Below are 12,737 nucleotides of genomic sequence, written 5' to 3'. Positions count from 1 at the left end.
TGATTCCTTTTTAATTCAAGAGAAGATGAGAAGGGGAGCAATGAGTTCTCATGTTGCTTTTAAACCAGTATCACAGTTCATTACATCGCTCCTGAAATCTTGTGGACACCCCAGATTTGTTGGCAAGATGATTTGCAGAAATGGTGGGAGAGGAGATACCCTCCTGTCATGTTTAGAAGGAAAAGTTGAGCCTGGGGATAGGGCAGTGCATCTACCATTATGTGGTGCTTCCTCAACAGCAGGATGGGAGATTAAATGAAGGCAATGTGGGAAGCTGAGGCCTGCCATGAGGCAGTGCTTGTAGCCTTGGTTTATTGTTCTAGTCTGTTAAGATTATGATTTTTATCAGTATTGTTAAAAAAGTACAAGTCTTAATACAGACCCAGGCCAATTTGGCTAACTTTCCTCATACAAGGATAGGGTGTGTAAGGTGCCATCCCACCAAAACCATTGTGTCTGCAAGTGGGACATCTCTACTACTTCAACTGTTTATTGTGATGACCTTTCCTATCCCAGAGATGAAGGTGAAATTGAGATGTAGTATAGGGTGTAACAATCTGCTTTAGCTTCTCCAGCTGTGTTTTAGTCAGTGCTAGTCTACTTGAGCCTGTATGTGCACTGAGCTCTTATTTTAGGTTTTACGTCGTTCTTCAAAGAACTGGCTTTAAAGATTAATTAGGGCAGGGGGAGAGTGAGAGTGTGTGTCTGCAAGGGAAAATGTGACTGTGAACCTAGCATTAGAGCACTGACCTGAACAGAGGGAAAGCGGAAGGAAGGAGAGGTTTGAAAAGCTTTCAGGGTGGTTTCTTTGAAGAGTAAGTATAATTACTCTTCTTTGAAGGAGGAATATAGAGATAATGTTGTATATGTGCTTGCTGCAGTACTATGTAATTACATCATGGGATTAGCAGTCAGGTTGCAGTCATGTAGATGCTAACAGCTGTATCTCACCTGATTTAGCATGGATGCACATTCTGAGAGGAGGATTAACCTTCTGAATTGTATTGAAGAATGACTACTTGTGTGGTGATTTGCTGTCACTGATACACACATTGGCTATTTTAGACTGCTGTAACAGGCCTGTTTGAACAAGGAGATTCATTACTGAAGGTCACACTAGCAGCGTATCTGCCATGGAGTTGGGACCGTACAAGTCAGCAGCCTCATGTGAGATGGGGATGTGAATCACACAGAGCTGCCTGTTAGACTGGCATATGCAAAATAAAGTGGAGAGATACAGGCGTTGCTAACTCCAGCTGCAGTGCTGATCATTTGAACTGGACTGTTTTTCTACATCTTCCAAAGCAAGCTTTTCTCTAAAAAATACAGAAATAAGTTGTCACTTCAGTAATTATATTTTTCTTATGTTTATTCTGAAGCTCATGGGAGTGACAGAAAAATGTAAGGGGCTTCAGGAGGTGGTGGGGATTGGGGAGAAAAGATGATAAATCTGAAAGTGTTGAAATGGTAAATAACTATTTCCAAATATTTGCTTCATCTGTGGATAGAGACAAGAAGTAATTTTTTTTCCTTTGTAGCAGAAAAGAGCTTTCAGCGTGTGTTCTCCCCATGAACTGTTGTGTATGAAAAGGAAGCATGTCTTTGCTGCATAGGCCAGATGGTTGCATGGGAAGCAGCTTGGTTTATGGCATAATGTTTTTTGTTTAATACCTTTTTTATTCCAACAGGAAATATGGGATGTATAAAATCAAAAAGGAAAGAGAATCTGCATGGAGATGGGCTAGATTTGAAGAATCAACCAGTACGTAAAACTGAACGAACTATTTATGTGAGGGATCCAACGTCCAATAAACAGCAAAGGCCAGTAAGTAGATAGTCTCAGGGGAGAATTCCAGTAGCAAGATCAAAGCATGACTGGCATAACTTAAATCTCAATCTAAAGCACATGAATGAAGAGATTCAAATGATCATTAGTCCACAGTTGGACTTTGTGTTGTGCAGTTCACCCTCAACTAATAAGTATTTAAAGAAATAAAAAATAATTGGTGGTTTGTTACTTAATTACTTTATGTCTGCCATAGCTTTCTGCATGAAAAAAGTAATCCTTGGTGACACTTGATCTAGATATAGCTATGTCTGTAGAAGAATGCTAGGTAACATGAGAAAACCTGAAGTAGTAAAGAACCATTTTTAAAAGCATCAGTGTTGGGCTTTTAATAGCTACAGGATCCAGCTGTTGATTATTAAATTTAAAAAGGCTGAGGTAATCACAGGCGATTCTTTACCAGCTCTAGTCAACTTTCCTTTTACTCGCTGAAGGCCACAGTACTTGACCTCGCATAAGGGGCGTAGGTGAGGGAGGGAAGGGTGCAGCGGCGCTGGGCACAGCACCGTGCTGCGGAGGGAACAAGCTGGTGGCAGTTCCCTCTGCGCTGCCTGCTGTTAGAAAGGAAGGGTGCTGGGAAGGGCAGTACCAAGTGGGTTTGCTATTTTGCAGATGGGCTTTTTTCCCCACCCTCTCTACTCTGCTGAGGAAACCGTATTTCCTGACTGCCCTCATTCATGGGCTGTGCTTTGCGGGTGTGAAGGATGCCCTTCTCTCCATGTCACCAGCTGATGACACAGTGGACTCCGTGTGCTCTCAGTCAGCGTACATCCATCACAAACTGCCATTTACTTTGTGCTTGTAGTTCTTTAGCATGACAGCTACACGTTAATAACTGTCCTGTTAAAATGCCCTGCCTAAAGCTTCTTCAGCAGAAGTCACAAAGCTGTGAACCTCTTCCCCACAGCTTGTATCACACTTTTCCAAGGTCTGAGCTGCTCATTTCAAAATCTGGTGGGGACTTACCATATTTCTATGCTGTAATTCACTTTTGAAGAATGGTGGAAAAGGATTTGAGCATTTCTTTTTTATTGAAGACATATAAGATGATACCAAAACAAATTAATAATATGTAATTGTAATGTAAGATTGTCAGAAAGATCTAAAACTGCTTAATTAAAGACTTATTTTATTGTAGGCAAATCCAGAAGCACAGCTCTTACCAGGACAGAGGTTTGTCAGTGAAGGTACGTTTTCATAAAATCTTACTGCTGTATGCTATGTCCATGTCAGCCTGTGAAATAATGCAAACATATTTTTGACTTTCTACCTGTGTAGAAACAGAGGAGCATGGAGTCATTGTAGTAGCTCTGTATCCCTATGATGGCATTCATGAGGATGACTTGTCCTTCAAAAAAGGAGAAAAATTGAAAGTTATTGAGGAGTAAGTATGACAGTACTGGTTGTGTTGTAGTTTATCTTTGGACTCATCTGATTCCCTTTATAATATTTTTATATCCTACTCATGAGTGTATTAATGGTAAGAGAGCTCCCTTCTATGTGAAAATACAAGTGCATATGCAGCTATTGGTAGGACTTGGCAGCTGCCCTTGGTAACAGTGACCAAACATTGAATTGATGGAACCAATGGCTCCTCAGGGGGCTTGAGTTCAGAGGAAAGATGTTGCTTCTCCCTCCAGCATGGGCAAAGCTCTCAGCACAGTAGAACCCAAATAACACTTTATCATTTCCCTTTCCCGTGAATGCTGTTTATTCTGTTTTTCAGACTGGGAGAATGGTGGAGAGCAAAGTCTCTCACGACAAGGAAGGAAGGGTTCATTCCCAGCAACTACGTAGCAAAAGTAAACACCTTGGAAACAGAAGAGTAAGTTCTCCCAGGCTGTAAATACTAGCAAATTTCTTCTTCACCCTGGTGGTGTATCCTTTGTAGGTGGGGGAGAGAAATGATTCTAGTTCTTTGATGATTCTTACTCTTTGAAATAATTTTCAGATGGTTCTTCAAAGATATAACCCGAAAAGATGCTGAAAGACAACTCCTGGCTCCTGGAAATAGTCCTGGAGCTTTCCTTATCAGAGAAAGTGAAACATTAAAAGGTAGGCTTGGGATGGGTTACTTTGGAATTGACTGTAGAGTTAAAAACATACAATCTGTCTTCACAAAAATTGGCGTCAGGTAGCTCTGGGTATGGAGTAGTCCCAATGTGTCCTATTGTGTGAATATTCTGCAATTCTATAGGAGTGAGAAGGATGAGAAAGTCATCAGGAAAAGAGAGTTACAGGTTAACACCCACAGTTGAGATGGGGTGGGAGGGGAAGTGTGTGCATGATTGCACTGACAAGAAGCAGAAATGAATGAAATGAGATTCTCTTCCTAACATTTGTGATTTGTTTATTGAAGGATGCTCTTCACTGTAAATAGTAGATGCTGCATTTTATAGTCTTCCATTACTGGATCTGTATCCGTTGCTGAAAGTTTTAAAATGTAGTTAATGCATAATGAGGGTTTTACACTTCTGCTCTGTAGTGTGACTTTTTTCAAAAAGCTTTTTGGTAAAGGTTTGTACTGTAGACAGAGCTCTTTGTACTGAAAAGCTTAGTGAAGTTTCCAGACTCTTTGTCTGGGACTTTGAGGAGAGTGCAGGAGGTTCTGCCCCAGCGTCTGGACTCCAGGTACTTCAGCCGAGTCTTAACGCTGCATCCTCCAGAGGCAGATGCATGGATCCCTTCAGCAGATCATGTCTGTCCTCTCCACAGGGTAGCTTTTCGAGCCCTAACACTGCAGATTCTTGATTAGGTAGCTCTCTGTAATGGGCCCATATCGTTGTTTCCGTGCTCTCAAATGGAATACTCCTAAATGAAGTTCTTGAAGGAAGACTCATAAATTCAACATAGGCTGCTGAGAGTAAGGCAAAATACTCCCAAAATATTTCTTTCTATCTCCTTCTGTCACTGGATCTGTGTGTGGGGGGAGAGAAGAGGGTGAGGTGGTTCCTTATCCTTTGAAAATGGACAACAAGAATTGTAATTGTATGAGTGGAAGAAATGAAGAGCTTGTTAAAGGTAGATGTTCTTCTACCCCACCTCAAATCCCAGCTGAGCTTAGGCTCCCTAGGACTAGCATATCTGCTCTCCCTCCCGTATGTCTCAAGTCCTCTCCAAACTGTCCTTTTGCTAGTTGACCCATGACATCCAGTGTGTTCCTTTTCCGAAACGCTGAGCTCCGGATTTCATCTTCTGACTGAGGAGTGTGACAGCCCTGGCCTTGCTTTCCCAGCCCATTCCACTTGAGCTGAGGGGACTTTCTGCAGAAGTGGGTGTTGGACGCGGAGCTGCCTGAATTATGGAACTCCTGAGTTTGTTGAATAAGATTGAGAAAGAAAGTGTGACTGTAAGCATTTTGGTGACCAGTTCAGGACAGGCTGTTGGCTAACTTCCTCCTGTTGATTGCAAAATGCTTTTTGAGGAAATAAGACAGTAAAAAGAAAAACAGACAAAAAGGTGATGTTGGTTAGGCTCAACTGCATGTGCACGGACACTGTAGACTTTTGCTATCTGTTAATGATCATTCTTTCTCTATCCACAGGCAGCTATTCTCTCTCCATAAGAGACTATGATCCACAGCATGGTGATGTTATTAAGCACTACAAAATTAGGAGTCTAGACAATGGAGGATTTTACATCTCTCCAAGAATAACTTTTCCCAACATCAATGATATGATCAAACATTATCAAAGTAAGTTAAATCGGTTAGTGAATTACTTAATAGAATACAGTAATTATTTCCTGTGGAGGAAAAGAAATGCTTTCTTGTTGTGTTTCAAACCTTTTCATGTTTGTTTGTTTGTTTTTTTTCTCCTAAATAACCGAGGCGTGCATGTTATCAAAGATAGAGTAAAACTGGTTGGAACCCAAGTAACGTTGTTATCATAATCAGACCTAATGCTGCTTGGTCTGTGGCATGCCATTGTGAAATAAAGAATAGCTTTATAAAACACCTCATCAGAGTTATGATGGTGTGAATCTATAGTAAGAGTTGCCTGCATTGTAAATAAATTAATTCTGTATGTGAGAGTAAATTTGTATTCACAATTAGCATAGAATGTCTTCTTGTAGTTGGTGTTGAGCATGGAATTGTTTTTATTTTTCCTATTTATTTATTTATTTATTGTTAATGGCATTTTGAAGGAAGTAAAATTCCATTGACTTCAAAGAAAGAAAATTGCACCCACATAGAATGTATATATTTATTATTTTTTAAAAAATAGAGGGGAGAAGGGACAAGTTTCTACCTATGTTTTAGCTACAGAAGTGACTTTTCATTTTGCATAACCTCCTGGTGGATAGCTTCAAAATATGGGGCTTTTTAGTCTTGTAACTGGGAAGACAAAGATGAAAAATGTGGAACAGAAAGTCACATAGTGATTTTTCAAAGACACGCTGAGAACTTGTCCCTGAGAATTCTCTGAGTTGTTAGACTTATATGGTAATTCTTTGGCACAGCTGGAAAACCTGAGAATTATTTGACATTTGTATTAAAGTTATAGCTGGTCAGTGTCTGGAGAAAAAAAAATAGAGACCTACTTATGCTTGCATGCACATGTGTCTGAAACCATGCTGCAAGAAAATTTAATGACAAATTCAAAATACAGGTCCCAAGCCTGACTCCAGTGTGTACCTTCATCAACATACTGCCAGTAATCAGATTGTATTTATTTTTTCACTACGAATTATACTGTACTCTTAATAAGCTGATGGTAACCAGATGCATGTGGCACTTTTTCATTAAATTTATCTCTGGATACCAAATTTCACTTCGGAAGTGCTTGAAGTGTTGTGAGAGCACCAGAAAGGTTACATTTTCATCAAAGCATCTGATTACTTTGAACATTATTTTGAGCTGGTTAGTGCACACCTGCAATTAAGCAATGTTAGTCTCAAGTCGTGAGGCACAAAAGTGTAACAGACTTTTTATTTTGTTTTTCCTTTCACAAACAGAGCAATCGGATGGTTTATGCAGAAGGTTGGAAAAAGCTTGTATTAGTCCCAAGCCTCAAAAACCATGGGATAAAGATGCGTGGGAAATTCCACGGGAATCAATTAAATTAGTGAAGAAACTTGGAGCTGGTCAGTTTGGAGAAGTCTGGATGGGTAAGTTTATTCCTTTGGAAAGAGTATTAAAATCTGCTGAAAGAAGTGTAATTTCAAAGTCGTTCAGAATAATAGTGGACATGAAACTGGTCTGATACGCTTGTAAAGCAGCACAGCGCGGCCCAGAATATACCTTCTCGTGAGCAGTGAGGTGGGGGATAGCTGATACCATGGAACAAATCCTTTGGTGTCTTTTAAAGGAAAAAAAGAAACTAGTGAGTAAGCACTGTAATTTAGAGGGTTGAAGACAGTAGAGGGGGTTTTGGTTGTATTTTGTTGGGGAAGGTTATACTAAGATGTGACTCCTGATTCTCAGAATCAGTGGGCATCTCAGAAGTTTGGTTCAAATCAGACAGTGGTAAAGAACCTGCAATAGAAAGAAATAATGTCTTTTAGTAAATTATGTATAGAGTTTTCCTTGTCTCTTGGTAAAGAAGAGGCTGCAATACAATGCATGAGACTGCTGTACTAGGTAAAAAACGGGGACACTTAATCCAAGATTATTGCCTACCAGATTGCTGATGAGAAAGTAGGTGACTTATGTAGTAAAAAGATTAGAGATTGATCACTCCCTACCTTGAGCTATTATGCAGATCCCCAATAATGAAATTGTAATAAGACTTACAAGTTGTAAATGTTAATATATACCCAGCAAAAAATGATAGTGTTAATTATTATAACCATAATTAGCTTTGCTTATAAATAATCTTATTTTCTCAGCCTCAGTGACTTTCTGTGGCAAGGGGCTATGACCACTGTGTAATCACATTGTGCAAAAATATTTAATCCTCTTGCTTTTGAAATGCTGTCTATTAAAGGATCTGAGTATTCTTTTGGGTTCCGTATTGCATGTTCTGTGTGCTATTCATTACTTACACACTTCTTACTGGTTACAGTCTTACTTGAGCTAAACTATACTGTTCTCTCAGTCTTAATTATGGTGTTTTTTAAGGCCAGATCATTGTCGCAATGAATTTTGATTTTTGGAGTATATATTTAAAAATTAATAAAATTGTTATTACAGTAATAACAATTATTGTATTACAATAATAGAATGGATTATTATTGTTATTAATATTTATTTATTATTTAACAATATTCTATAGGCAGGGCATTTCTGAACAACTTAAAAGTGTATCCCAAAACTTATTAGAAGATGGAAACCTATGAAGGGGAGTCTCTGATGACCCATGGGAGTGGAGTGCAGCAGGCTAATGGGAATGTTATTGTTTTGAAGAGATGCTCTCATTTAGAAAAGGAAAGCACAGTCATGCTGTTTGAGTGTCAAATTCCACACACAACTACAGTGTCAATTAGAAAACTCTAAATCAATCATAGGTGCAATCTTTTGGTACAAATCATGCAAAAAATGCAAGCAATGCATCTCTACAATGTAGCCAAATCTAGCCTTTTATCTGCCTTCAGGAGAAAAGGCTTAAGAAACCCTCTAGCTATGGTATACATGGGTGACAATTTACATACTTGTTAAGACAAGCATCAGCCGCTGTGCAGTTTTTTCCCGTCTAATAAACCAGGGCAAGAAATGCCTAACTGACACTGAAACGCTATGAAAAACTTTGTGGCAGAAGGTAATCACCTGCTTGAAAATGTACATCGTTTTGGGAAGTGACTACTTCTGCATACACACAAAGGCATAAAGCTTTAAAAGGGTGTTTCTGGTTCAAGATGTTTCCTCTTGTTTGTATCATTATTTGAACATCTAAATTGGGCCTAACCCCTGCATCTGAATTGCTGCACTGTGAGAAAAACTAATGTACTGTGAAAGCGATCGCTGTGTTTCCTCTTCTGCGCTTCCCTTCTGAAGCGAGAGATGCTGATTTGCATGGCGCAGGTCCTCTCGAATCAGGAGTGTGGTTAGTTTTAGAACCAAGGAAGTTCAAGCTGGAAAAGACCTATTTGGTCAGCTGTGGCAATGCAGGGTATCAACAAACACTGTGTATGGTAATGATCAACCAGGGGCATCAGGAGCTATGTAAAGGTCTTGAGAAATAACCTAGTTGTTACACTTTCCGGATTAGAGAGCTGGTTGTTATGCTCTCTCCTCATAGAGAATAAAATTCTTTTTCAGCCACTGTGTGAATTAGAGAGAAATATTGTTCCATGGTTTAATTACTAAATAAATTTCTTCTTGATAAAGGGTACTTAGAACTGTAGTTTCAGAGAGAACAGTGTCCCGTTCAGAGGAACGAGGTTCCTCAGGACAGAGAGGTACAGAGCTGCTGGAGAAAGTCCAGCGAAGGACCACAAAGATGATTAAGGGACCGGCGCATCTCTCCTGTGAGGAAAGGCTGAGAGAAATGGGACTGTTCAGCCTGGAGATTTCACCAACGTATATAAATACCTGCAGAGAGGGTGCAAAGAGGATGGAACCAGGCTCTTCTCAGTGGTGCCCAGTGCCAGGACCAGAGGCAAAGGCACAAACTGAAACACAAGCGATTCCCTCTGAACATCAGGAAATGCTTTTTCACCGTGTGAGTGACCAAGCACTGGCACAGGTTGCCCAGGGACGTTGTGGAGTCTCTATCCTTGGCGATATTCAAAAGCCAACTGGACACAGTCCTGAACAACTGGCTATAGGTGGTCCTGCTTGATCACAGGGGTTGGACCAGATGCCCTCCAGTGGTCCTATCCAACCTCAACCCTTCTGTGATTCTGTGATATATGGGAAGATAGAGATAATACTATTACTGCAATGTGAAGATATGCCAGCATGTCTTTTATAGTCTTTTCTTTTTAGTTTGTCCGTAAGTATTCTTTGTGCTTCCAAGTTGAGATCTTCCTCTTGCACATTTTGGAGGGCATTAGCTTATGTTATGGGAGGGCTAAGAAAACCCTAGGGACAAAAAGGAGACCACTGTATCCCTCCAGCACTCGGCTGTGCTCCTGTGTGACCTGTGCAGAGAATCTTTGTCACTTAAGAAGTGAGCAGGTGAAACTCCTCCAACTCTGAAGAGTTTCTTTTATACAGAGAAAACTTGCTGTAAAGGACCATTCATTTCCCAGTTTTGTCTATCACTGCAAGTGCATTTAATTTCTTTCTTCATTACAGCTATGTGTAATTTTATACATTTTATGAAGACTTTCTGGTTTTAGGCTACTGAGTTAGTGTTTACATGTGTGTTTTCGGCATCAGCTGTGCTGACAAGATGGATGAAAACAGCCTGGCAGAGTTGTGTTCATGTTTTATGCACTGCACCATGGAAGAGGTTAGAAAGCTGCAGCCTTTGCTTTCTGCCTTCACATTTGATGGGCTGTATGGAGATAGGCTAGAGATGGAGCTGTTGTTGCATTCCCCTGCTCTTCAGCTGAGTGCTGGCTGTCGTTGGTGAAGGAGGAGTGATGTGCTGACATGCAATAGGGTGCAGAGAAGCTGCTGTTCCTCGATCTCTTCCCCAGTACCTCCTGCAATTGTAATGGCCTGAGATGTTATCTGGCTTCTAACAGTGTCATACGTCCGTGGCTCAAACAAGTTGTTCCCAGTGTAACTTTGCAAGGAATTACTGTGAAAGCAGAAGAAGGAGAAAGCTGCATCTTGTAGGCTTGTTCACAAAGTTGTTCACTTCTGGAGATCTGGTCAGAAATGGTAGACTCAACCTCATTATTGTCTGTTATAAATTCATATCACACTTTGGCCTGAATAAGCCCGTGCAAGAATCTGGGGCCAACCTGGCTGTCCAAGATACTACTCTGTCAAAAAAATCTTAATCAACTCCAAAATAAATACGTGAAACACTAACAATTTTTGGAGGATTCTGTTCTAACATGTAGAGAAGAACATGGCTCTCTGTGTAAGACATCATCACACTCCTCAGACTTGCATACTATTGCTTGCGTCACATTTAATTTTTAACAGAAGTCTAAACTGCAGAGGGACTTGCTTCCTGCCGTGGTATGAAAGGTTTTTTTGACCACGGGGTTCGGTGCATCTGGGAAGCTTCTTTAGTGATGTGATGAACCAGAGTAGCACTGCAAGAGCAGGGTCTATGTTTTATGCATTTTTGTTCCTAGCGTGCACCAATATGATGTGAACCATAATGCTCTGTGGCATTAATAATCCATGAAGAGAATTCTCAAGCAGGGCTAAGAGAAAAGTTAACATGCCAAATAGAGCCATTATGGTGTATTTTATTAATGAGGTACATCTTGCTTTCATCTCAGGTGTAAAAGATTCTCTCATGTGGTAACCTACAAATTAGAATACAAGTAATATGCATTTTGGATGTGTATTTTCTTATGCAGCTGTTAGTAAAATCAGAGTAAATCATACTGCAGAAATATTGTTATTAAAATAAAAGGCGTTTAAAATTAACCAAGAAAACTTGCTGGTGCATCTCATCAGTATCAGAAATGGATTTTTACCGTACATACATGAGCTGAATGTTAGCGGCAAAGAATCTGAATTTTATGTCAGGTGTTCTAGATGTAAGCAATAATTTCATTGCTTGCTTACCTTTTTAATTCATGTTTAGCCAGCAAACTGACTGTATATTCATCCATATCATATGGCAAGGAGTACCGTGACACAGCAGGTGCTGGGTTTACACCTGGAGCCAGGTTCAGTTCAGCCAAGGCAGACGTCAGCGAAGGGCTCAGAGCTGCAGGTACTGTATGAAGTAGACATGATGCAGTGTTGTAGACACCGCTTCCTGTGAGTCACTGGGATCCTTCTGTGATGCAGATTGAACATCAAATTTGCTGTCGCTGAAGCCCTTTGAGGTCACCAGTTTTCCTCTGCCTGCACAAAGGCTGCAGTTTCTTACCTGTACAGTAAGTGTGCCTGCAAAACAGATGATCTTTATGGAAACTAAAGCCCAAATCAAGCTAACGCTGGTTTTGCTGGTAGTGGGTGGGCAAGAGAGGTGACAAATTCCGGTTTTGCCAAACTGTCAAGGGTCCATTTTTCACAGGCACTGTTGAGTGTGCTCGTAGAGGTCTCGACCGCCTTTCCTCAGTGTTTTGGTGTTCCATCCCTCTCAATACCTGATGAAATAAATGAACGTGAGAGAGATCAGGATCAATTATCTCAAGTGCTCTCATCAAATAATTTGTTTTGTGTGTTGCCACCAGAGGGTCAGGGTAGACCCTTTTGCTGAAGAAAACATCAGTATGGGTGAGGTGTTGTGGTAACATAAACTTTCTGTAAGTAGAACTCTAGTCTGTTGGGTCTCTTTAGTGAATGTAAAATACCATTACATCATTAATGTTAAGTGTGTTGGTCACAATTGCTTCACAGAAATAATGATATTAATTAGTATGTTCAGTAGAGTATTAAACAAATTGGGAGTGGAACTAGTACTCTGCTTCAGGGTATGGGATGGAATAGTGGAGATAATAAAAATAAGCTTTCTGCTTCTTAAGCAGAAAAGAAACACATTTAATATCCATTTTTTCTGATAGATATAAATTGTATACCTGAGCTTTAACAGTGGATTTGACCTAGAATATCTTTGTTATTCTGTGACCTGACCATGTTTGGAAAAATGTAGTTAATAATCACGCAGGTGAATATTTTGTAATAGACACAGTGGCTTTTCTCAGGTGATGATCCTTCTTTAAGAAAAGGTGATAGAAGATGCAGTGGTTAGAGCAATCTCTGGCAGATCTGGCTATTAGTTCCTTGCTTCGACACATTGGGATGATAAATAGTATAAGGAAATCTTGGACTCCAATTTAGAGGTGTATTCATTGTGGTAATACTGTCTGGATTGTTGCTGAATAAGGAAATGAGGCTATGTCCTGGTTTTGCTAGGACAGAGTTAAT

At 40.1% G+C, this 12,737-nt stretch overlaps 1 protein-coding gene across 1 annotated transcript; it reads left to right on the top strand.

Annotated features, from left to right (window-relative positions):
- Nucleotides 1-1,692: 1,692 nt before the first annotated feature.
- Nucleotides 1,693-11,577, top strand: LOC104517692 (tyrosine-protein kinase Lyn; the record flags this gene model as incomplete). The annotated part of the gene is made up of 8 exons (XM_010173158.2): nt 1,693-1,825; nt 2,985-3,033; nt 3,125-3,230; nt 3,573-3,671; nt 3,798-3,901; nt 5,391-5,540; nt 6,803-6,955; nt 11,446-11,577. Coding segments are annotated over exons 1-8 (925 nt in total), but the record flags the coding sequence as incomplete, so codon positions are not given.
- Between the last annotated feature and the right edge of the window lie 1,160 nt (nt 11,578-12,737).

Source organism: Antrostomus carolinensis, unplaced genomic scaffold, assembly GCF_000700745.2.
Source record: "Antrostomus carolinensis isolate BGI_N321 unplaced genomic scaffold, ASM70074v2 scaffold22518, whole genome shotgun sequence".
Classification (NCBI taxonomy): domain Eukaryota; kingdom Metazoa; phylum Chordata; class Aves; order Caprimulgiformes; family Caprimulgidae; genus Antrostomus; species Antrostomus carolinensis.
Note: the sequence above shows the minus strand (reverse complement) of the source record. Positions and strands in the feature narration are given on the sequence as shown.